Source organism: Saccopteryx bilineata, chromosome 10 (assembly GCF_036850765.1).
Source record: "Saccopteryx bilineata isolate mSacBil1 chromosome 10, mSacBil1_pri_phased_curated, whole genome shotgun sequence".
Lineage (NCBI taxonomy): Eukaryota > Metazoa > Chordata > Mammalia > Chiroptera > Emballonuridae > Saccopteryx > Saccopteryx bilineata.
This window is the reverse complement of record NC_089499.1, coordinates 9,080,018-9,105,477: the sequence shown is the minus strand read 5'-3', so window position 1 is coordinate 9,105,477 and position 25,460 is coordinate 9,080,018. Positions and strand designations below refer to the sequence as shown.

At 54.5% G+C, this 25,460-nt stretch overlaps 1 protein-coding gene across 7 annotated transcripts in view; it reads right to left on the bottom strand.

Moving 5' to 3' along the window:
- The window catches only part of FYCO1 (FYVE and coiled-coil domain autophagy adaptor 1), a 79,471-nt gene that overhangs the window by 41,512 nt on the left and 12,499 nt on the right, over nucleotides 1-25,460 (bottom strand). For all 7 annotated transcript variants that reach the window (XM_066245642.1, XM_066245641.1, XM_066245638.1 and 4 more), the window contains 11 exons: nucleotides 23,097-23,203; nucleotides 21,584-21,709; nucleotides 17,967-18,073; nucleotides 15,321-15,464; nucleotides 12,629-12,719; nucleotides 9,340-11,718; nucleotides 8,248-8,340; nucleotides 7,411-7,529; nucleotides 4,899-5,066; nucleotides 2,236-2,385; nucleotides 1,324-1,541 (listed from right to left, as the gene is read on the bottom strand). In XM_066245642.1, the coding sequence (XP_066101739.1) occupies nucleotides 1,324-1,541; nucleotides 2,236-2,385; nucleotides 4,899-5,066; nucleotides 7,411-7,529; nucleotides 8,248-8,340; nucleotides 9,340-11,718; nucleotides 12,629-12,719; nucleotides 15,321-15,464; nucleotides 17,967-18,073; nucleotides 21,584-21,709; nucleotides 23,097-23,203 (3,702 nt within the window). The remainder of the gene's footprint in view (nucleotides 1-1,323; nucleotides 1,542-2,235; nucleotides 2,386-4,898; nucleotides 5,067-7,410; nucleotides 7,530-8,247; nucleotides 8,341-9,339; nucleotides 11,719-12,628; nucleotides 12,720-15,320; nucleotides 15,465-17,966; nucleotides 18,074-21,583; nucleotides 21,710-23,096; nucleotides 23,204-25,460) is intronic.

Here is a 25,460-nt window from a genome sequence, read left to right as displayed (position 1 = left end):
TGGTGGGCGTGCCGGGTGGATCCCGGTTGGGCGCATGCAGGAGTTTGTCTGACTGTCTCTCCCCGTTTCCAGCTTCAGAAAAAAATACAAAAAAAAAAAAAAAAAGAAAGAAAATGAAAGTATAGGCTATATATATAGATTAGGAGGGAATATTTGTAAAATGCATATCTGTAAATAACTTCAATCCAGAGTATATAAAGGAATCAAATTCAAGAATTAAAAGAAAATTTTAAATGAGCAAAAGATGTGAAGAAATACTAAAGCTGTGCAAAGCACACTCCCTGACCCCCGAGCAGCTCTTTGTAGCCAAGATGGACAGTGGGGCGTGCGGCCCTCCTTGATGGTCGAGCTGAACAAAAGAGGAACTGGCTCCTTCTGGTGGCCGGCGGCCCTGGACCCAGGCAGAGGCCACGGAGAAGCCAGCAGGCCCCAGCGCAGGACGCAGAGATGAGACTCACTCTGCCCTGGCCTGTCTGCTCTGCCTCCCGGCGCACCCGCAGGCCAGCCCCCAGGAGGGCCCCTGCGCCGGCCAGCTGGGTCGTCCTTGGAGCAGGAGCAGGAGCAGGAGCAGCGGGCCCCAAGTCCCACTTCCTTTTACTGCACCAAGTGAAAGGACACGAAGGAGAACATCCCTCCCCCCATCGCCACTGAGAGAATGTGAGCCACGGGAAGCGAGAAAAGGATGCAGGTGTTTCCAGTCGTGACTTCCGGCCTCTGGTCACTCTGGGACAGAGGGTGAAAGACAGGGTCAAGGCCACAGGAGACAGCGTCTCCCAAGTGTGGAGTACAGTCCTCTTCCGGCCTCCGGTCACTCTGGGACAGAGGGTGAAAGACAGGGTCAAGGCCACAGGAGACAGCGTCTCCCAAGTGTGGAGTACAGTCCTCTTCCGGCCTCCGGTCACTCTGGGACAGAGGGTGAAAGTCAGGGTCAAGGCCACAGGAGACAGCGTCTCCCAAGTGTGGAGTACAGTCCTCTTCCGGCCTCTGGTCACTCTGGGACAGAGGGTGAAAGTCAGGGTCAAGGCTGCAGGAGACAGCGTCTCCCAAGTGTGGGGCACAGTCTCCTGGTTGCACGCGAGCTAACAGGGACACAGAGCTCATGTTTACAACACTGAATCATATCAGGAGAGAGTTATTCCCTTTTCAATTCCTGTTCGATCCTAAAAACATCAAAAAGAAAGTCTCAAATTTGTGGCACTACATTTTTATCACCTCGGTTTGGAAAACACGGAATCGAGCTTGTGACAGCTAACTGGCCAGGGCAGCAGTGGTAGGCATGGAGGGCGCCCTGGGGAACGCGGAGGGCTGCAGTGGGAGCCTGACCTGGGCCTCCGGTGGCCTGGAGCCCAGCCGCGGCCGGCGACAGGGTGGGGCTGGGCCACCCCAGGCTGGTGCTGGTGCTGGTGCTGGTGCTGTCCGGGGAGCCGGTGCCCTCGCTGAGCTTCTGGAAGCAGGCGCGGCAGCAGCGCTCTTTCTTGGCCCCGTGCTTTGTCACCACGTAGTTGTTGCAGCAGTAGTAGCAGAAGATGCGGCCACATACCCTGGGGACCAAATGAGCACGGGCGGTGAGGACGGCGGCGGTGGGCCCGTGATCTTTCAGCACCGGAACGGGACTGTCGGGTTCTGGGTGCTGTTTGGCTCTCGTCAGACCTGGCACCGTCCCACTTCACAGTGTGGCCTTCAGGCCCATGTGATAGGATTCCAATAGGCCATCCTGGTGAGCTAAGTGGGAGGATGCTTCGCTTCCTAAGGTCATGGGAAGCGGGGGTAAAGCGTGTGGCCAACACCACCCGCACTGACACGAGGATTAGCGTGTGGCCGAGGCCCTGAGAGACGGCAGCCGCTCCTCAGCCTGGGCTGATGCCACCTCTGTGCTCTGCTCACAAACCAAGGTTCACTTCTGCCTACCCTCCTTTGGGCCGGAGGGGGTCTCTGCTCTGAGTTCCTCCAGGGAAGCCTGGCCCCCACTCCCCTTGGGCTGCAGTAATACCATTTCCCCTCTGGTCCCTGCAGGCCGAGGGCGGCCCGGGGCTGCTGGTCTCCGCGTGCTCCACACCCCCGTGGCTCCCCGACGCCAGCCACACGTCTGTATGACACTCTTCCTCTCCAGGGGTCCCCGAGTGTCCTGCTCTGACCCTGCCCAGTACTGCCCCTTGCCCACTGCTGTCCTCGCAGGCTGCCAGCCCCAGCACCCAGGCCCGCCCGGGCTGCGGCCTCCAGTTCCGGGCCGCCGACCTGCAGTGGTGCCGCCGCACCATCCAGCTGAACTCCCGCTTGCAGTCGAGGCAGTGGCTCGCCTCCGCATCTCCGAGCCACCGCTCCTCCGCGCTGAGCTTCTGCTGGAACTCCAGGGCGTCGGACTTCTGCCAGAGCGCATCCTTGTCCCTGGGACAAAGCCACGTTAGAAAAGAGAAAGGTCTGTGGAAACGAATTATCCCAGATTCATTGTAAGAGACTGACTCCAATGTCCCAAGAGTCAGAAGGAAAACTCACTTCCACCTTGAAGCACACCCCACTCGTGGTCTCCTCGGTCCCAAGGGCAGGCCCCTCCCTGGCACTACTCACGAGAGGGTCCACAAGTGGCCCAGGATGTACTCAGAGGGCTCTGGCAACCGCAAAGAACGCCAGCATGAACACGGGTGACATGTTGCTCAGGTGTCTAAGTGACAGTGCACAAGGCCGCTGGGAATTTAAGCTACCATGAGCTGTCACAACGACATGACAGCTTGTGTGCTGTGAGCCCAAGAACCACAAATTCACTGCCCACTCAAACTTTACGTGTGCTCAGGGCCTCCATGTTTTTACGGTTTATGGTTCAAGCAACGACTGATCATTGCAACACAACAAAGACTCCCCAGCCTGCAATCTGAGGGGACGCTCGTCGGCCCTGCTCCTCCGAGAGATGGTGGTCACCCCAGGAAACAAGTCTGAAAGACACCTCGGGAGGTCTCTAAGCTCAGAGGTCACAAAGGCCTCGAGTTCCAAGTCTGCAAATCGACACAGGGGCAAAGTTTTGAAACTTCCACTTTAGGCCCTGGCCAGTTGGCTCAGCGGTTGAGCGTTGGCCTGGTGTGCGGGGGACCCGGGTTCGATTCCTGGCCAGGGCACACAGGAGAAGCGCCCATTTGCTTCTCCTCCCCCCCCCCCTGCTCCTTCCTCTCTGTCTCTCTCTTCCCCTCCCGCAGCCAAGGCTCCATTGGAGTAAGGATGGCCCGGGCGCTGGGGATGGCTCCTTGGCCTCTGCCCCAGGCGCTAGAGTGGCTCTGGTCTCGGCAGAGCGACGCCCCCTGGTGGGCAGAGCGTCGCCCCTGGTGGGCGTGCCAGGTGGATCCCGGTCGGGCGCATGTGGGAGTCTGTCTCTCCCCGTTTCTAGCTTCAGAAAAATACAAAAAAAAAAAAAAAAAAAGAAAAAAAGAAAAAAAATGAAACTTCCATTTTAGTTCTAATTTAATATCACCATTTTGCAACCCCAGATGAATGATTTGATCTAGCAATGCTTATCTACGGCTGCTAACATGTGAAGCAAAGGCTAATCAGATAGATGTGGCTCTCACAGGACAGACCCAGAACTAGAAGCAGATTCTGTGAAGTGTTCTGGCCAAAAGACTGAACGTGAATCTGAGCAAGCCTGTACTTGGGCAGTGATTTCAGCTCTGGTCTCTCCCGCCTGGAGCCTGCTCCCAGAACTTCTCATTTTGTTGGTCTGGGTGGGGGGGTGCTGAACATAGTGTTGTGTTTTTTTTAAACAGCTCCCCTAGTGATTCTAATGTGCAGTCAGGGTTGAGAAGCACTGGTCTATCATTCACAGGAAATACAAAGATTGGAGGAACACGTTAGATGACACCATGGGGATGCAATCAGCAAAGCCTAGGCTACGGAAACTTGACCAGACAAACGACCTGTTTTCTTCCAAAGTAAATTGCTGGTGGAAAAAAAAGTTAAGAGATGGTGGGGAAACCCGCAGAGTAAAGAGATCCGAGAAAAATATCAGCATGCACTGTGTGGCTCTCATTTAGATCCTGCTGAGAAAAAGTTGTAAGGCAGCTGAAAAAGTTTTAGAACTGACTAGAAACTTGATACGAGGATTATATAAATAGTTAATCTGTAAGTGTGGTGATGATATTGCAATTGATTAAAGTGTCGTGATATGTTCTAAAACACTGGAGGGTGAAATGTCGTCTGGAATATGCTTCAGGATAATCTGGGGAGGCAGGGAAATGGGTGGGACTCCGGAGGACACCAGGCGGGCCCCGAGTTGAATAATGCTGAGGCGGGGTCTGACGTACACAGGGGTGTGTTATGCCACTCTATTTTTGTGTATTTGAAATTTGCTGTAAGTATTAAAAAATTTTAATGACTCGCTAGTGTTTAAAAGTTAGGACAATTTCACATAAAAATTAAGACTTCCACCTTCTAAGCGTTAAGGCGGCTACTCCGGGCTCGATGCCTGCGTGGCAGCAATCGGCAGAGGGAGCAGGCCGTGCCCCCGCTCTCCTCCCACCGGACACACATGCACATCAGCAGTCTGCTCCGTGCGGGGTCTGGGCACCCTGGCACCGGGGGGGGGGGAGGGTGATGGAGATGGGAAGGGGGCTCAAGAGAGAGGGAAAGGGGAGGGGAAAGTCTATAAAACGTTGAACATCACTTATTGTCATTCTTGTGGCTAAGCACGGAGATTCTGAGAATAATTACACAGTACTATAAAACACACACCCTGTGAGCACTAGTGGGGACACTGAGATCCACTCGAGGCTGCCGAGGGCCTGGGCAGAGCCTGTACATGAGCGTGTGTGTGTGGGGGGGCGCTCCCCTGAAGAGTCTCTTAAGAACCCTTGCATTTCTTTAAAGGAAACCAAGCCTGGGCGGAAGGCGCAGCCGCCTGTCCGCCCTGCGCTCACCTGAGCAGCTCTATCAGCCGTTCCTCCAGGTACTTCTTGGTTCTATTCAGGTCATCCAAGTCTGCGAGCATCTTCCGGTCACTCTTCTCCCGCTCGGTCACCTCCTGGCACAGTTTGCTGCTATACTCTTGCATTTTTGTCATGTTTTCTTCAAGTTCCTTCTGGGTCCTGGTGGAGGAGTGGCACGTTTTCCTGATGACCTGTCCCTCCGGCTTCCCTGTGCCTGCGGCTAGCCGGACTCTCACGCGGGCCCGCCGCCTTCCAGCGGCTCCCCTTCCCAGGGAGAGCCTCTTGGCCCCACCTGCTCACAGGTACTGCGCCCCCCGGCCGGGAAGACTCCCCTCGCACACCACACACACCCCCGATACAAAGGGCATTCTGGGAACACAGGTCACGTCGGGTCACTAGGGGCAGCCAGGTTGAGCTGAGCTCTGGGCAGGGCCTGAGGATATGAGAGGAGCCTGTAGGGCAAGGCTCAGCAGCTAGTGCAGGGGGTTAGCTGCGAGATGGAGAAGGAGTCAGGACAGAGGAGGTTACTGCGAGATGGAGAAGGAGTCGGGACAGAGGGGGTTACTGCGAGATGGAGAAGGAGTCGGGACAGAGGGGGTTAGCTGCGAGATGGAGAAGGAGTCGGGACAGAGGGGGTTAGCTGCGAGATGGAGAAGGAGTCGGGACAGAGGGGGTTAGCTGCGAGATGGAGAAGGAGTCGGGATAGAGGGGTTAGCTGCAAGATGGAGAAGGAGTCGGGACAGAGGGGGTTAGCTGCAAGATGGAGAAGGAGTCGGGACAGAGGGGGTTAGCTGCGAGATGGAGAAGGAGTCGGGACAGAGGGTCACCCGGAGGTGACCACATGGAGGACACAGGGCACAGTGCTGGGCACACAGCAGGCATGCAATCCGCATGGCCAGGCGTGCCACCTGCCCACCCCACTCTTAGCCAGCTACGCCCAAGGTAGTGGTCTTCTGAGACTCCAAGGCCCCACAACATGTTTGTAAAGGCTCCAGTAAACAGAGGCCTCCACAGTGACAAATCCATGTGCGTCTCCTCCAGCCTTTTCATGTCCAGTATGATGTCGTCAGGAGGCTGTTTACTAGATACTGTCCGCCAGAATGATTTCATGGGTCTACACACACCGCCACGGTTTATCCACACAATGAATAACAACAAAGTCCACTCTTAGGCAGATGGATTATGTAACTTTCAGCAGCTAAAATAATGGCTGAGATTTCACAAATAACCACATTATAACATTAAAAAATATATATGTCGGCAACTTAGAAAGTTCTATTTAAATTGTCATGTGATCGTGACCTGGCTAACGGCAGCCAGCTAGGATCTGAACTCTGAAAGTCAGATGAGAAGAAAGGCACATGGTCACTGAACTTGCTCTGACCTCCTGCTGGGCCGGGCCGGGCCCTGAAGGAGGGTGGGGGGAGGGGAGGGGAGGGGTGGTAGGGGAAAAGAGAAACCACTGGCACAACTTGGGGTGCCTGCCCCTGCAAGGGGCACACAGACAGTTTGGTCCCAGCATCTCCGGCTACACCTGTTCTAATCAGGCTGCGGCAGGCCTAGCGTGGCCCATCACAGCCGGAGGGTTCACGCTCACCACTCTAGGTGGCCCCCACACCCGAAGGCTTGGAGGCTCGGGAAGCCTGGGTGCTGGCCACATGGGGCTCACACTGCGAGGTGACAGGGTGACAGCACGGCGTGCTCTCCGCAGACACAGCACCAGAGAGGCTGCAGGAACCCGAGCTGCTCCGGGCCCCGGACACTCACTCCTCAGGACAAGCCTGGGAGGACCCCACAGCTACCACAGTGGAAATGAGGAAGACTCGAGTCATGTCCAGAGGGGGAAAGGCACGCACACACGCATACACACCAGTACCCAGAGTAAAACACCACAAAACTATCTGCCTATGTATATTTAGGGTAGTTACTGAGAAAACAGACTCTGCAGCCAGTGTCTGGGCTCCAATCCTACCACCACTGCTCACACGCTGTCTGACTCTGGGGGGGGGGCAGCTTAATTCTCAAGCCCCATTTCCCTCACCTATAAAATGAGCATAAACAACGCTCTCCTCATCGAACCATTGGGAGGATTAAATGGGCAATTAGAGGCGAAGTATTTAAAAATGGTGCCTGCTCCATTTCAGGTATTATTTAAGTGTTTGCTGTTATTACTACCATTATTACATCTCAACTTTACTTCCTGTTCATCTCTGCAAAACAGGACGTTACTGAACTGAAATACGCCACGCCAGACACCACAGTGGAGTCAGGAGAAGGCGCTGCGGTCTGCAGGGCTGCGAGAGGCGGGTGGCCGGCTTCTCGGTGGCATGCTTTGGGCACAAGCACTCCCCGAGTCTGTGGCTTCTCTCAAAAAAAAAAAAAAAAAAAAAGAAGACTTCTTTCATTTCATATTTCATATGAGCGGCTGACTTTCTAAAGGACTGAGCCCCACACCCACTTCCCTGAAGACAACCACGGCCACGGGGAGGGCCGGGGAACTGACCTGTCCAGGTCTCTGCGCAGGGCGGCCCCCTCCTCATCCTTCTTCAGCAGGGCGGCCTGGCACTCCGAGAGCTGGGTGCTGGCACGGCTCAGCTGCTCGCCCACGTCCGCCCGGGCAGCCTGGCACAGGACAGCAGGGAGCAGACACTCAGCTCGCAGAAGCACGTGCCAGACGACGCCACAGGGACTGCTGTGCTCGCCACCCCATCTGGCTGGGGCACTTCTAACTGGAGGGGCTTTTGCTTGTTTGTTTGTTTTTAAGGTCAAGAGGCCAAGAAGCTTTGTTCTGGGTTTGTGGAGTGTGACACACTCCCGTGATTTGTAACTATGTCCCTGAAGCATCAATTGCAACTGGCTGTGGTGGTTGGAGGGGTGGCAGTATCAGAATCTCCAGGGTGGGGTGAGGTGGCAAGGGAGGAGGGTTCGCTTAAAATAAGTCACTGCCCTGAACACCAGTGCTGGTGCCACCCCGTGCCTGCTCGGCTCAGTCCCTGACTTAGAGAATGCGTGCAGAGCTGACGAAGAAGGACACTTATTTCTTGCCAGGGGTGGAAAACACACCTGGCAGCTCCAGTCAGCTGTCCAGGGAGCAGAAAAGGACCATGACACAAACTCAGGGTGTCTGCAAATGAACTGATGACAGGTTCAGCTTGGGAACTGGACGTCTGTGGGGAGCCCTTCAATGGTCCAGTGAAAACCAAACCAATCCCATCTCCCTGACAGGTCCACACACGGGAGTGGAGATGACCAGGCAGAGGCCCCCGCCCCGGCCTCCCCCCCCCCGGGTGGCCAGCCGCTGACCAGGGCTCTCGGAGCGCACGCCCCGGGCCAGGCCTACCTCCAGCTTCTCCACCGCCGCCTGGGCGGCCTGCAGCTGCCAGCCCTGTTCCTGGAGCTGGTCCCTGAGGTTCCTGCTCTCCTCACTGGCCGTCTGGAGAGGACGAGAGAGGGACCGCAGGGGTGGGGCCTTGCTCTGAAATGCCCTCAGCTACATCCTCCAAACGGGTAAAAACAAGCTACCTCTCATTTCTCCCCCAAACTCAGTATGTTCCAGCCTCCATTGGTAACAAAATCCTTTCGAGCTTACTAACAGACTTAGCTTGGTCTCCAGACTCAGAATTTCATCTCTGCAAGGGACAGTGGGATGGAGTGACAGGGTCAGCAGTTCATCTGGAAACAAACGCAACAGCTGCCCACGGGCACAGACCTGGACACCCGGCCGGTGAGAGCACTGGAGACCAAGCTGTCCTCGCTCTCAACTCCTTCCTTGTGCAGCAGCAAAGGCACACGGTCCCCTCACATGCTCTCATCTACTCCAAGGGCCCTGTGGTAACTGAGTCAATTCCCTCCAACTGCACCTGCTATCAGAATGGCACCTGAGGAGACAAAGGAGCCAGAAGCAGGACTCAAGGCTGCCAGGAGTCGCTGGCATTCTGCAGTAGGTTCTTGAGGCTACAGCAGGGGTCTCAAAGCCACATGCCCAAAAGGGCTGGGTAACTACAGCAAGGACTGCAAGGAAAACAGCAAAGGATGCATGTCCCTGACTGGGCAGCCCCCACTGCCACCTGGGGATGAAGGAATAGGGTTTGAGATCTCTCAAGATTGCAAAAGAAGCACCCAACTCGAATTTGTAAACATCTGCTCTTTAAATGCTGACCACTATTTAAAAAAATTTCTGTGTGGGCAAACTCGTCTGCAATGGCCTTGAGTTTAGACTTCTGGGCTGAGGCATTACTCACCAGCGCTGTGCCCCTAGCAGGTTCCTGCAGAGAGGACGCTGTGCGCTGCAGCCGCGGGATGGGACCGTGTCTGCCTGAGCCCTTGGGACACGCCTGCACCCTCCCATACCACGTGCATCCCACCCCGTCAGGAGCCCATCACGTCCTGCCGCAGGGGACAGGTGCAGCCCGATGGGCAAGGCCAGGATTACCTTAAGCTGACTCTGGTAGTCCATGATCTCGGTGCTCAGCTGGAACTTGAGGGTGTCGAGCTCCTGGTGTGCCATCTCCCGGAGGCCCTGGGCCTGCCGCTCGGCCTGGGCCAGCTGGGCCTGCAGGCCAGGCAGCGAGCTAGCCGCCTCCTCGGCCACCTTCAGCTTCTCCTGCAAGCTCTCCTTCTCTCGCTGCAGCCCCGCCACCTGGCGCTCCAGGCCCTCTCGCTCCCGTGAGGCCACCTCTTTGGCATCCTGCAGCTCCTGGATAGTGCATGCCAAGGTCCCCTCCATCCGCTCTTTCTCCGCGCTCAGTACGCAGACCCGGATGCCGAGCTCAGCGGTGTCCGTGTTGGCCTGGTGCAGCTGCTCCTGCAGCTCGGCATGCTCCAGTTGGGCTTCCTCGGAGCTGCACCTGACGTGGGATAGCTCCTCCCGTAGTGCCTGCACCTCCTCCATCCGCAGATGGGCCTCCTCGGCCCTCTCCTCCTGCAGCGCCCCCTCCTGCTCCGAGTGCTGCAGCAGCTCCTGCACGTGTGCCATGTTGAGGGCTGCGTTCTGCTCCTTCAGTTGCTGCACGAGGGCCTTGTGCTCCTGCAGAGCCGCCTCGGCCACACTCAACTGGCTCTGCACCTTCTCCTGGTCACCCAGGGCTGCCTGGAGCTTGGCCCGGAGGTCCACCGCCTCAGCCTGCACTCGCCGGGCCTCCCCCTGGTGGACCTCCAGCTGCGCCTGAGACAGGGCCAGCTGGGCGGCGAGCTCCTGGGATGTGCTTCCTGGTGGTGGGCCAAGCCCCTGTGGGCCCTGCTCTGCTGTCAGGTTCTTGATCAGCTGGGCCTGCTGCTGGCACTGGCTCTCCAAAGCCCTACGCTCCCCTTCCCGGGCCTCTGCCAGCTGCCGGCTCTGCTCCACCTGCTCCCGCAGCTGCTGGCACTCGGCCTCCTTCTCCGCCATTCGGGCCCTCATGGTCTCCTTGGCTTTCTTCACAGCCAGGAGGCTGGCCTCCATCTGGTCCCCCATGTGCCGGATGCTGGCTTGCTTGGACTCCAGGGAGGCCAGGGAGCCCTGGATGGCCGCCTCGCGCTGCTGCAGCGCCTGGTAGTCCGCCTGCAGGGCCTGCAGCTTGTCCTCTAGGAGCTGGTTGCGTGCGGCCACAGCCTGCAGCTTCTCCTCCAGCTCCCTGTTGGCCTGCTGCAGCTCCTCCTCCCGGTCGCTCGCTGGCATCGTGTAGTCGTCCAGCGGTCCCTCCTGCAGGCCCCCCTGCTCCTTGGCCCGTTGCGGGGTGGCGTCCTGGGGGGCCTGGGCCTCACTCTCCTCGCTCGCCACCTGCGCAGCAAGCCACTCCAGGGTCACCACCTTCTCGCTGAGGTGGTCCCTGTCCCGGCTGAGCTGCCTGTTCTGCTCCTCCAGGTCACTCACGTGCTGGCTCACCTGTGCCAGCTGCGTCTCCAGCAGGTGCAGCTGCCGCATCAGGGACCTGGCCTCCTGCTGCAGCAGCTCCTTCTCGTCCCGCTGCCGCTGCTCCACCTGCCTCGTCTTGATCAGCTCCTCCTCCATGGAGCTCAAGTGGGCCAGCGCCTCCTGTAGCCGCCGCCGGAACTGGGTCGCCTCCTTCCTCTTCCCAGACAGCTCCTCCTGGAGCGAGGCCATCTCCCGGACGACGCGCTCCAGGCCGGCGCGGGCCTCCTCCTTCAGCTGCAGCTCGCCGGCCAGCCGCTCCAGCTGGGCGCTCTGGTGCCTGTTGAGCTCCTGGACCTCGGCGCTCTCCCGCTCGAGGGCTCGGAGCTGCTCGCCCAGCTCCCCGAGCTGCGGGGTGGAGGCGCCGGGGACAAGCTGCTGCTGTCCCTTTGTGTCCAGCGCCACGTCTGCCTTCTGTTCAGCCTGGCCCGACGGGTCCGGAACGTGAGCTAAAAGCTGGTTCTCCCTGCCCAGCAAGTCCTGTGTGGCCTCGAGCCCCTGGGCCAGGAGCTGCACCATGGACTCCAGCCGCTGCAGGGCCGAGTGGTAGCCCTCCCCCTTCCCCGCGGCCCCCAGCTCCAGGGCCTGCAGGCATCCCTGCAGTTCCTTCACACTGGTCTGCGTGGCCTGGGTGACCTCCCACTGCTTCTGGAGCTGGGCCATCACGCAAGTGAGGTGACCGCTGTCCTGGGCCGCGGCCACGGAGCGACCCCTCTCCCTCTTCCCCTGCAGCGGCTCCCCCTGCGAGTAGACAGCTGCCCTCAGCTCCTGGTTCTCTCTGTCCAGCTGCTGCACGCGCTCCTGCAGCTGCCTCTCCCGCACCTCCAGCTGGTCCAGCTCCACCCGCATCTCATCAAAGCCCTCCAGTGCCTCGTTGTTCAAGGGGCTGCTCAGGTCATAGCTGGCGGCCATTTCCTGAGTCTGGGGAGGAGAAACAAAACACAAGTGGCTTTGAGATGAAGCTACATGGCAACTATGAAAAGCTTTAGAGTTTGAGAACAGAAGTAAAAATATGGCAATTCTATGACCTAAAGGTAGAGCATCGAGCGATTCGGAGGAAGAGCACCCCCTGCTCACAGCCTCTGCCGACAGCACACCCCGAAGGCCCACGCCACCCCCAGGCTCCCGAGACTCAGACCTGTGTTTCCCACTCAGCCTCCTGTAGCTTTGGTAACATAACGAATGGTGACCCTTAAATAAGTTAAACTACTGTTCACTGCACTACACCCACGATTCCTGCTATGATTAAACCACAAAACAGGGTAAAAAGTCAGTTTTCTACTCTTAATGCTGATTATTTTTATTTTGTTGGGATTAATTTCAGTGTTCTTTCCCACAAAACTACACACAGCTGTGAATAGTCACATTTCTAACAAGTCAACAAAACTAACCTACCCACTAACGTTTACTGAGCACCTGCTGGGTCACGCCCTCCCTCATTCAGCCCCACAACCACTCATCCACCACAGTGATGGTCACGATCCCCAGTGTACGGGTGACGGAGCTGAGATTCGAGAGGGTTGGTCATCTGCCTGGGGACACACAGTTTATAGGCGACAATCAGGATTTGACTCTGTCGCTTTTAACCCCAGTGTTAAACCGCTTCTTTTCAAATACTTCTAAAGCTTTTCAAAGAATTTACTTTTTAAGAGGCCTAAGTTCTCTGTGGTTATAGAAGCCTGGATTCTAGCAAACAGTGGGTATAACAGATGGTTTGCGTTGCTCCGGTTGGAACAAGCGGTGTCTGAGAACATCACCCTGAGCCGCGAGGGGCAAGGACCCGTCCCGGGTGACCCCACAGCGAGGGAAGCTCCAGCCTCTCTGTCATTACCTGCAGGTAGCTGCTCACCAAACTGCTCATGCTGGAGCTTCGGCTGGGCGGCTTCCACAGGTAGGCCGAGGAGCCGGGGGCCAGGGTCCTCCTGTGGGGCCGCAGAGCACACACGCCTGTGTCAGAGCAGGAAACGCGACCACACGCACACGGACACCGATGGAGGAGGGGACAGTGCTCTCCCAGACAGTGCCAGAAGGCAGAACCCAACAGTTTCCACCAAAGGGCACGTTTACATCGGTCTGCAGCAAAGGCATTCCATCGCTAGAGTTCAAACATGGCGGCTTTCCTCCCAGTGCCAAACAGAGCTAAGTGAACACAGGTCCCAATTTCTGGCTTAAATATTCCTTCACTTTTGGTGCCTGCCACAGTCTGGTCTGCTAGTGAGGAACAAGGAGCGGTCAACCTGGGAACAAAGGTCACACCGTGCTTAGGTGTGCACGGCCACTGGAGGCCTGCCTCCAGTTCAGTACCTGGTGCGGACAGGCGGCACACACAGAGCGTTTCCACCACTGCAGGGAGTTCTATTTGACAGCCCCGAAACACAAGGACGGCACGGTAATGCCCGTTTAGTCTGCAACAGTGCAGGCCAAACACATTTTCATTTAAGAAGAATCTTCTCCTTAACATACAACTATTGCATTTTAAAACTGGCCAGTCTCCACAACCCAGCAATTCCAATTCTCAGCACCTGCCCTAGCGGGAGTCACACACTGTGTGTGCAGAGGACACGCGGGGTGTTCCTGGCAGCACGCTGTAACAGTGGAGAAAGTGGACGCAGCCTTATTCTATCACTAGGGCAACAGACAAACCGGTTTATTCACACAACAGAATACTCCACACCATGGGTCAGCAATCTTTTGCTGGAAAGGGCCAGATGTAAATATTTGGGGCTTGCAAGCCTATGGTCTCGTCACAACCCAACTGTGCCACTGTAGCATGAAAGCAGCCATAGACAACAGGCAGATGACGGACGAAGCCACCTTACATACCGCCCCGGGGGCCCCGGCTGCTGGCTTGGCCCCCCATCTGGACAACTCCATGGGCCAATACGGGCAAAAACCTCAAAAGCAATGTGGAGTGGAAAAGGCAAGTTGCAAAAGGATAGCTATCTCATGATTCGGTGTATGTAAGGTAGAACTATATATGAAGTATTTATGGATACATGCATCATAAAGTAATTCTTGCCTGAATTATCAATGAATGCTACAACTAACAGGTGAGAGATTTGTTAAAAGAAACAGGTTATTAACCTAATCTCCAAGTATTACTATAAGGTACACACTAATCACAATGGGAGAAATGGTCACTTCAGGAGAAACCTGGCAAACACGACCTGGGCCACATTATCATGGTTAACTGCGCTTGGAACGACACAGATCAACACCGTGTGTCCCCAGATATAACGTGCTGAGGACACGACATCCGAGGTATTCCTGCAAAATGCTCAACCTGAATCTAGTAACAAGGAAACACTAGACAAACTCCAAGTCAGAAACATTTCACAGAATAACTGACCTGAACTTTTCAAAAACGTCTATGTTGTGGAAAACAAAACCCGAGACACTGTCCAGACTAAAGAGGCGGTCTCCAGGTTAGAGACAAGGAACCGTGCCCCGTGACCCCGGATCATAAGAGACATTATTGGGGTGAGTCTTAGTATTAAATAAGATCTGTATATTAGACAGTAGTATTGTATTGTTAGTTTCCTGATTTTAATCATTGTACTGAGTTATAGCCTTCACTTTAGGAAGTACACAATGCAGTGTATTGGAGAAAGGAAAATCAGGTTTGTGACTTCCTCTCCAATGGCCAAGGAAATAACCTGACCCGTATCAATCAAGGGCAGGATGAAACCCTCATGGTAAAACACTGATGACTGGGGGTGGAGGTGAAGGACAGATGGGCACTCTACTACCTTTGTAACTTTTCTGTAATTCTGAAATCATTTCAGAACCACCAAGTTTTAAAAAGGACATGTGAAGTAAATATGGCAAAATGTTAGCTATTAAATCCTGGTGATCGGGACTGGATATCATTATATTCAGTACTGCTCTCACATAGGAAGCATGTTCTGATAGAAAATATGAAAACTAAAATTTAAAAAGCCTTATTAACGGAAAGTAAAACAGAGAAAGAACGCTGGACTTGAGTGTGGTGCCCTGGCCCTGATGCCCGCCAGCTGAGTGGCTCCGGGCAAGCCCCTCGGCTCAGGGCCTGTGTCCTCCGCCCTTCCCTCCTGCAGCGGCTGTGAGGACCCCGCTGGATGACGTGCTGAGGGCCATGCTGGTGTAAAAGGGGAAACCTGGCAACCTTTCCAGCACCCCTTACATGGGCGAGCTGTAGCTTTCACCCCCTCCACCCGGAAGGCCTCCATGATAACTCCCTAAGAACACAAATGGGGAAGGCCCACCTGCTCCTCTCCAGACTCTCACCCCAGTCCCTCAGCACACTTAGAACCCTTGGGCTTTGCATGTGCATTTCCACTGGTTCATATACCACCCGGCCAGTTAGGTTGGCGCCTTCAGATTTTATTATGCGTCACCATTCATCCAAGTCTGTAAAATCAACCAGTGTGACAGTTGGAAAGCTTTATGTATTTACTGAGCAAACAAGAGCTTTCAGTGGACAGGTGGCAATCTTCAAAAACATCTTTCCTCTGCCTTTTAAACCAGGCAATTTTTCACAATACCTGGCAAATGTCGGCCAGGCAGCATCCAAGTCGTAGCCCCTCGAGGCCAGGTCAAACTGGACATCGGTCAGCTCGTAGAGCTGGCCCACAATGTCAGAGCTCAGCTTTGGCTTCAGGAAAGGGCTTCTTGCATAGTACCAGTCACTGCAGGGAAACAAAAGTGCAGACTATAAGATGAATACAGGTAAGGAAGGGTAAATTTAGTAAGGAAAGAGTGAGTTTAATCAGTCCTCTCAGTATGGCTCTGCCTCCTGAGGTTACTAATGCAGGTTACTAAATTAGACAGACAGACACACCGCCTCCCCATTTGATTTTCACTGCAAGAGCACGTAACTCTCCAATAAGCTATCACAGAAATTGCTGAGATGAGCTAGGTACTTTCACATTTATTATGTCTATCCTATCGATTTCCCAAAAAGGATATGAGGAACCTTAAATCTCAACTACTTGCCAAGAAAAGCTAGTTGTAGGGCAAAGAACACTTCCTCTTTGAAAGGAAGTGTATATAACCTCCCCTCCTAGTCCTTCTGGAGAACTCAATGCAGGACAGGGAACTCACTGCTAATTTCTGCCCTGACACCAATTTAAAAGACAAAGAACAAAAGACCTGCCCCTGAGGTGTGAGGAGTCAGTGGATTCACTGCCGTGAGCAGGAAGGATTTAAGGACAACACTGCCGAGTCTGAAGAGCTACTTGGCTGACGCCTGTGAACTGGGGTGCACTGGAGGCCGAGGTGTGTGTGATGGTTTTCACCAAACATCTAGAACAAAACAACCTACAAGTCCAACATGTGAAGAAGGTTCTCTCAGCTCACACAGATTCACAAAGCCCGTGCCATGTCACACATGTGAGAAATGCACGTTAATATAAATCAGCCTTCAAGGTGACAAACGAAAACAAAGTATTTTCCCCCAACTGCTCTCTTTTTAAACAGTCGGCCTGTGCCCCAGGGAGAGGGAGGCAGCTCTGGGAAGGAGGTGTGGCTGAAGAGGCTCCGCTGAGCGGTGGGGGTCTCGCAGCTCTGGGTCCCCCACGCCCTCCCCACTTGCTTTTTCGTGCTCCACGCCCCAAACCCTGGCTTCATCACTGGTGGCACAAAGGCTCCTGAACGGGCCGCTCGTCACAGTCTCCAGGAAGCCCAGCCATGCCTGGCAAGTGTGAACTCAGGCTGCAACCCACTGGTGAGGAGTGGGTGTGGCGACTCATCAGTGTCAGCACAAGAACACGTCATCCCTGGGGGGACATTACCTGGCAATACCACGTCAGTGACCTGGACCCGAGTTCCTACGCGATGACTCAGGCTCAGCACTGGTGGTCCCTACAGGAAGGCAGTCAGTGCCTCCCGAGACTGTGTGTGTGGGGGTGACAGGTGCCCACGCGTGTCGAGGACTGTGGTGGGAAGGGAGGATGACAGGTGCCCATGTGTGTCGAGGACGGTGGTGGGGAGGGTGACAGGTGACCATGTGTGTCGAGGACTGTGGTGAGGAGGGTGACAGGTGCTCATGTGTGTCGAGGACTGTGGTGAGGAGGGAGGATGACATGTGCCCATGTGTGTCGAAGACTGTGGTGAGGAGGGAGGATGACATGTGCCCATGTGTCGAGGACGGTGGTGGGGAGGGAGGATGACATGTGCCCATGTGTGTTGAGGACTGTGGTGGGGAGGGAGGGTGACAGGTGCCCATGTGTGTCGAGGACGGTGGTGGGGAGGGAGGATGACATGTGCCCATGTGTGTTGAGGACGGTGGTGGGGAGGGAGGATGACAGGTGCTCATGTGTGTTGAGGACGGTGGTGAGGAGGGAGGATGACAGGTGCTCACGTGTGTCGAGGACGGTGGTGAGGAGGGAGGATGACAGGTGCTCATGTGTGTTGAGGACGGTGGTGAGGAGGGAGGATGACAGGTGCTCACGTGTGTTGAGGACGGTGGTGAGGAGGGAGGATGACAGGTGCTCATGTGTGTTGAGGACGGTGGTGAGGAGGGAGGATGACAGGTGCTCATGTGTGTTGAGGATGGTGGTGGAAAGGGAGGATGACAGGTGCTCATGTGTGTTGAGGACGGTGGTGAGGAGGGAGGATGACAGGTGCTCATGTGTGTTGAGGACGGTGGTGAGGAGGGAGGATGACAGGTGCTCACGTGTGTCGAGGACGGTGGTGAGGAGGGAGGATGACAGGTGCTCATGTGTGTTGAGGACGGTGGTGGAAAGGGAGGATGACAGGTGCTCATGTGTGTTGAGGACGGTGGTGAGGAGGGAGGATGACAGGTGCTCATGTGTGTTGAGGACGGTGGTGAGGAGGGAGGATGACAGGTGCTCATGTGTGTTGAGGATGGTGGTGGGGAGGGAGGATGACAGGTGCTCACGTGTGTTGAGGACAGTGTTGAGGAGGGAGGATGACAGGTGCTCACGTGTGTTGAGGATGGTGGTGGGGAGGGAGGATGACAGGTGCCCATGTGTGTTGAGGACAGTGGTGGAGAGGGAGGGTGACAGGTGCCCACGTGTGTTGAGGACGGTGGTGGGGAGAGGGAGGAGGGCAGGTGCTTGAGCCCGGTGTGACAGGCACTGCAGCTGCAGCTGTCACCATCATCATCCACGAGGGGCCTTCAGCTCGTTGGAGAGTGGCGGGGTCGGCCAGCACTGCCAGGGGCTCACCTGGTCACTTTGGTGTTCATGAAGCACTGCTGTAAGGTGTCGGCCAGCCTCTGGTGCACCAAGGAGTAGCGAATAAATGCCCTTCCTTTCCCCAGGGATGTTCGGAGCTGGGAAGAAAAGACCACACAGGAATGAACAGGTCTATGCCTATGCCCAGCCTGACACGGCCTGTGTGAGAGAGACGGGTGGAGAACGTCCAGCTCCACCCTCCACACTGGCGTCACGCATGGCCCTCAGAGGACACTGGGTATTTGATAATGTCATCCCGAGGGCGAGGCCAGAAGTGGGTCAGCTTCTTGGAGGCCTCTCCCCAAGAATAAATAATCTACAGACTCCAGCAAACACAGTAAGATCGGCATGTTTGAGAGAAGTTCTCCAGGACCACGGGTTCTGCTGGGAGGCCACTGGCCTTCCTCTGGGGCATCAGAATCTCTGGGTGTGGAGTCTGAGAGAAAACTGCGTGGATCCACGAGGAATGGTTGGAATAAAACCTGGAGGTCAGTGAAGGCTTCTCAACACCAGTAGTGAGCCGAGTGGAGCGGGTCCCAGTGCCGCTGATGCCCGGGATGCCCTGGGGGTGCTGGAAGAGGAGGTGAGGGGACAAGGCCGCCAGGGCGGGGCTGGAGCCCCGGGGGCGGGGCTGGAGGCCGCCAGGGCGGGGCTGGAGCCCCGGGGGCGGGAGAGAGGAGGGCTAAGGGCAGGGATGTGCAAGGGGACTCTGAGACGCCCTGATGGACGGACACCATCATGGATCTCCTCTCAGCCACACCGACTCCCTGCTCTTAGTCAGGGGGCCCAGGGATGAGAGCAGGTACATCCCTAGGTGGCCCAGTCACCCTGGGGTAATGAAAGAATGGGCATGCTTCTATTTCAAGAAGTGTGAGGTGGACGGAGGGCCCAGGTACAGGCCTGTCTTTGAAACCTCTCCCCACTGTGCCAAAACACAGCTCCTGAGGGTTTCTGGCAGCTTGTTGTGATGGAGATGGGGTGGCTGCTCAGAGACTCTGCCTGAGACACACAGCCGCCAAGACGGAAGGGCTCGGGGGATAGCCACAGAAGACAGGGGAGACCAGTCTGCAAAACAGGATTCATACTGCCAACGTTTTAGCCCCAGAAGATCAAGCACCTTTTAGCTCAGAGCTACGACTTCTTACTGCCCACTGAAGGAAATAGTGCCACAACATGAAGCAGTTCTAAGAAACAAAAAGGTGTGAAACCTTAAGAGCTGGAAAGGCTGTACGTTTTGTGGGGCTGAGGTAAAGTCAGGGTGCCAAAAAATGCAGGTGGGCGGCCTCTGGCTTTACGAACTCCACCACGGCAGGTCTGCAGACTCTCGGTCATGACACATGCCCAGGGGACAATCTTGATGACAGCCCCATGTCCAATACTTTTGCCACTGATGAGTGAGGTGAGAACAAAGTGTCCAGTGGTGACAACTAGGAAACTCAGGCAGCCGGGAACAGCTGAGCCAGGCTCTGTGAAGCACCGTGTGTCAGTCACACAAACACAGATCCGCGCAGGCCCGCGGACCTGAGTGAGAGCCTCGCGGAACAGCCCAAGTCTGCGCGCTCTCAAGGCAGCGGCCTGTCTTTATTAGCAAAACGGCCACTGAAACAGCATTTAGAACATTTTTAAAAAGAGAACATGTGAGTCTATATTTTTTAACCAAGCCTATTAACTGTATTTATTTTATATATAAAAGAAGCTATTAATTTTAAGAGGTCTTTTTAAACATCCCTTGTGGAAAAGAACACTGGCTCCTTGTACTACAAATGAAAATACTGCATAGCCTTTTTATCTCCTATTTTTTTGAGATCATGGGTCCGCTTTCAATGACTCAATTCCTGAAATGTTTCAGCATTTAATCAGAACGTGTGCACTATTCTGGGAAGCGATACAGCAGCAGCCGGGGACAGGAAGTCTGTGAGGTCCCTGGAGCTGACTCTGCTTCCAGCGGGCTGCCGTGCCAGGAGCCACGCTGCACCCGGTTCTGCTCCTGCCCGTCACGGGGAACCTTCAGAAGTGGCTGACTGGAGCCTCGGACTGCTTTAGGCCAAGTGGCTGCCTCCCACCCCAAGGGACTTACAGGGCCCAGCAACGCTAAGGGGCCCAGCAATGCTTCTTATCCATGAACTTTGACCTTCTGGCTCATTGGCCTGGATGGCAATTGATTACTAATTAAAGTTAACCCAAGTATCCAGCAGCCCGTCCTGCCCAGTGACATCCCAAGCCATTCCACCCAATGGTGTCCCACAGAGCAGAGTCTTCAATAGATGAGACAACTGGACCCTACGGGAAGCAGAGCCCATGCCAGCCACCAAAAACCCAACGACGTCTGTGCAAGCAGGAACTGCTTCTGCTTCTAGAAGACACCTTCACTGGCCTTGAAAACATTGAGTGCATTGTGAGAAAAGGTCAAAACTAGCTAAAAAGTAGATGTGAGCATTTTGTAACCCCAGGCAATGAGGATTAAACTAAATTTATTTCCAGACTTCAGCTGCTGGAAGTCATCAAGTTGAAGGCTTTAGTTGCTGTGAAGAGCGGAAGAGCCCGCGAGGGGCCACAGCGAGCACCAGCTCCAGACTTACGTGCATTAACCCTTGTTCTACACCGTGGACCTGAGTGTCCCACCCGGCATCTCCGAGGCCTGTCTGCAGTACCTGGACATTAAAGAAACTGCGGGACAAACTCTTTCCAGTCAGGAGCTTTCCTCGTCGCCCCCGATGCCAGAGGGTGCAGCCAGGGAAAATGGCCAGCTCTCACCGTCAGAGAATCTGTCATCCTCTATAAGAAGAAACCCATCTGGCTCCGGGTCGGGAAGGAATTCCTTCCAGGTCACCTGACTCTGTGGCTTTTGCAGGAGGCCAGCCAAGCAGCATGTCTGCTGACTTTCAAGTGTCTTTAAACTTGCAGACAAGATACAGAGAAGGTGAAGTGTTCAAACCCTTTAGGCCTCCTGCCTTAAATCTGGGGGGTTACTTGCTCCCTGATGTGTAAAGTTTACTCCCAGATGGACTAGGCTTATGAGAGAAAAAGATTCATCGGGAGTGGGAGGCGGAGGAGACACAGAAAGAAAGAGGGGGAGAGGGAGGGGAGGAGAGATAGACAGATTGTTCTGGAGTTCTGTGAAACAGCCAGCCACTCCAAGGGCTCAGAACTGAATGTGGGAAGCCGCTTAGCAGTCAGCATTTAAAGTCTTAATTAAGAACCCACATCACTCTCTTCATTTCAAATCCACGTTTTCTGGGAACACTGTAGAAAAAAGAACCTTGCAAACATTTAGAATCTTATCTAAGAAACTGACTTTTTAAAAAAAGTGCTGTGAGCCTCTGCGGGGCACCACGGCAGACCACAGTGTGACCAGCCCAGCCTGTTGGGTCACGTGCGGGCTGCGGTCTGGTCCCTGAGCCCGGACTGGGCCTTCCTGGCTTGGTCAACACTCACGTAGCCTGCTCCCTGAGCTGAGAGCAAGCACTGCGTGTGCCTGGACTGGAGATCACCCCCCCTCACCACCCGTAAAGCCCACTTCCTCATCTGACTGTGCGGCAAGGTCTCCGCAAAGCGATGCCTGAGGCAGGCGGCGGCAGGAGGCGCGAGGCCCTGGCTGCTCTGCTTACCTCCGAAATAGACTTGACGAATCGGAGCCCGTCATTGGCCCCTTTCACCTTGGCCAGGCAGGCGCAGAAGTAATCCCAGTAGTCCTTCTTGTTGCCCAAGAGGGTGGCCTTCTCCTTCTGATCGAACTGGGGAGGGAAAGGAACAGAAGGAGCAGAGAGGCAGTTCAAACCCCCTGCCAGCACCTCTTTACATGATGAGTGATAACAGCTTCATAGTCGCCTGGCACTGGGCGAGGCCCTTCACTGGAGTTATTCTTATTTATAGTCAAATGAAGGTATTTTAATCCTCAATTTACAGATCTGGACACTGAGGCTAGGAGGGGTTAGACAACTAGCTGAAGGTCATACAACTAGTAAGATTCAGGAATAATAGCCCCCCCCCCCCAGACCTATCTCTTGAAGGGACCTCTGTGCCTAGAGTTGGGCAGAAGACCATCAAAGTTGCTATTAACAACTTTAATAAAGATACATAACAATTCATGATAAAGAAATACAAGTGAAAAGTCTTAAGGGCAACATGAAGGGCTATGTCTCAGCTTAGGGAAATGACTTGGTGACATCTCATCCCAACTACTCAAGTGTCAATGTTTTAATATACATACAAAAAATTCAAGTAAGTGTCAGCTATGAGTCATTTCAAATCCAAAACCAAAATAGTCTACATGGCGGAAAAGGGATACAGAACGTATTGCTGTATCATTCTGTAGCCTAACATATGGCACTTTTTTTTTCTGATTACAGAAGACATACATATAGTGTTAAGAAATCTGGAGAAAATTTAAAAAATAGAAAAGAAAAAAAATCATTATACCTAATATCAACACCTAAGATGAACTTCTGCTAACATTTAGGCCCACTTCCTTCCTGTCATCGTAGTCTGTACTTTTCCATATCTACAGAGTTCTCTAGATCTGTGCCCTTGAACCAAGCAGTCACAAGCTTTATGCTGTGTGTTAAACGAAAACTTCCTGGGCTGACCTCAGAGATCCTGACTTGGGGAGTCAAGAGTGGGAACTGAGAATACATTCTGCCATGCTTGCAGGTGGCACTGACCACCTGCTGGTCTATGGGCCGCCCTCGGGGAGCAGGCGTCTAAAGCAGGGCTGTGCATGATCTTCAGATTGTCTTGGAAACGTGTGACTGGTCATGTACACATGTGCATGCCTGTTTGGGAGATTCCATCATTTTCACCAGACTTTCAAAAAGGGACATGACTGGCCCAAAGTTAAGCTCCCTGCTAAATGGGGGCCTTGTTATCTGCCTTAAGTTGACCTGAATCTCTAAAGAATGTTCTGGATTCCTAAAATCATCCTAAGGGGTAACATTACAATTGTCCGGACGACGGCCCTTGGAGGCCAAACTCTTGATGGAGACTGCTCTGCCCTTCGGTCTAACCGGGACAGCTCACAGGCTCCTCTGAGCTCCGGACCACGTCCTGAGTGCTGCCCAGTCACCACGAGGGAAACACAAGACAACGCGGAGCAGATATCAGCGCAGTACAGGGGTTACTTACTTGAAGGAGATACTCAAGTTTGTAATAAAACTTATGCAGGCTGGTGCTGTCATCTGTGATGGGTTCCCCTGCTTCCTTAAATTCTTTGCTTAGTTCTGTCACAGCATCTTTAGGACAACAAACAGGAACATGTAACCAGATGAAGGCTGCCCTCGAGAGAGAAGCAGAATAACCCCGGGAAGCAAGGAGCAAGCGGTCAGTGACGGCACGGAACCTGGGAGGCGAGAAGTGCAGGGTCCACACCCAAGGGACGCAGGCCAAGTCAGAGGGCGCCAGGGTGTCCCGAGAGCCCACAGGTACTTTGCCACAGCTCACTGGGTGGGCACATTCCTGGGTCATCCTGCAGGCCTGCCACGCAGGCCCTGTAATTTGCATGCAGAGTCCCCTAATACTGACTTTCAGAAAGCCTTGCCCTCACTCTGGCCCCTAGTGCTCAGTGCAGGGAGGTCCAGGCATCGGGAAGACTCAGAATGTGTAAATAACTAATGCTAACAATCCCAAGAATGACAACAATAGGTCCTGCTTCTGCTAACTGCGTACCTGTCGGGCCTTTGCAAGCCCTTCTCACTTAATACAGTGCTTCTGCTAACTGCGTCCTGCCGTACCTGCCGGGCTGGGCCTTTGCAAGCCCTTCTCACTTAATACAGTGCTTCTGCTAACTGCGTCCTGCCGTACCTGCCGGGCCAGGCCTTTGCAAGCCCTTCTCACTTAATGCAGTGCTTCTGCTAACTGCGTCCTGCCGTACCTGCCGGGCCGGGCCTTTGCAAGCCCTTCTCACTTAATGCAGTGCTTCTGCTAACTGCGTCCTGCCGTACCTGCCGGGCCAGGCCTTTGCAAGCCCTTCTCACTTAATGCAGTGCTTCTGCTAACTGCGTCCTGCCTGCCGTACGTGCTGGGCCTTTGCAAGCCCTTCTCACTTAATGCAGTGCTTCTGCTAACTGCGTCCTGCCTGCCGTACGTGCTGGGCCTTTGCAAGCCCTTCTCACTTAGATACAGCCCTGTGAGGCTGGAGCTGCCTGTTCAACAGCTCTGAGATGCAGTCGGCTTTAAGGTGGTCCCAACTTCAAGTTATTAAAATGAATAAATACAGCGTAGAATTTTACAGATGAGGAGCTGGCGGAGAGGCCTGAGCCCTTGGCTCCCAAGCACTACAGCGGAAGAGCAGGTCTCCGGCACTGAGTCTGAGCTGCCGAAGTGTAATCGACCCTGACCCCGCAGGCAAAGGTCAGCTGATGGTGAAGACAGGTCCTTCATCAACCAGGGACCGATTCTTGTAAGTGACTGTAGCCCAGCTGTGTGCCAGTAGAAGTGTCCGCTGTGGCTGGCGCTGAGAGCTGGGGTGGAGTCTGGAAGCTTGGACCTCCCTGCACTGAGCACTAGGGACCAGAATGAAGGGCAAGGCTTTCTGGAAGTCAGCATTAGGGGACTCTGCATGCAAATCACAGCCTTCCTCTCCCCCGTCAGGCGGGGTTAGCGCTCACAACCTGTTCTGGGAACTCCTGAAATTTGGAAAGACCCTTTCTTTCAAAGGAATATCAGGAGTTTAGCACTATTCTCTGATGATCCAAATACATTACTTACGAATATCTCAGTTTTACATGAATTATGTTTGTTTCTGCCAGCACGCCTGGGAAGTGGGTGACCTCACCAACCCACCTAGCACATGAGAGCCGCGACTGCACCCCGGAGAGGTGAAGGGACTCACTCGACCTCTTCCAGGGTAAAAGGTGGAGCCATGAGCTGGCCCCCAGCCTGCCTGACACCAAAGCCCGCATAACTGCTGTCACCAGAGTAAGTGGGCTGTCCTGCACAGGACACCTCAGGCAAGGACACACCACTGTCAGTTTGTTGGCTGTTTATTAAAACAGTTACCAACAGATGAAAAGACAGTGTCTTGAGGCCCTGGTTGATTGGCTCAGTGGTAGAGCCTTGGCCCGGCGTGTGGATGTCCTGGGTTCGATTCTTAGGGCACTCAGGAGAAGAGCCCATCTGCTTCTCCACCCCTCCCCCTCTTGCTTCTCTCTCTCTCACTCCTGCAGCCATGGCTCAATTGGAGTGAGTTGGTCCTGGACACTGAAGATGGCTCCATGGCTTCTGCCTCAGATGCTAAGAGCTCAGTTGCTGAGCAACGGAGCAACACCCCAGAGGGGCAGAGCATTGCCCCCTGGTGGGCATGCCAGGTGGATCCCGGTTGGGCACATGAGGGAGTCTGTCTCTCTGCCTCCCCTCCTCTCACTGAATAAAAAAAGAAAAAAGAAAAAAGAAAAAAGAAAAGGAAGGCTATTGAGAATGTGATGCCTTTTAAGAATTCTCACCAAAGTGCTCTGTGCACGGGATCTAGGACTGGAGATGACTTTGGGATGT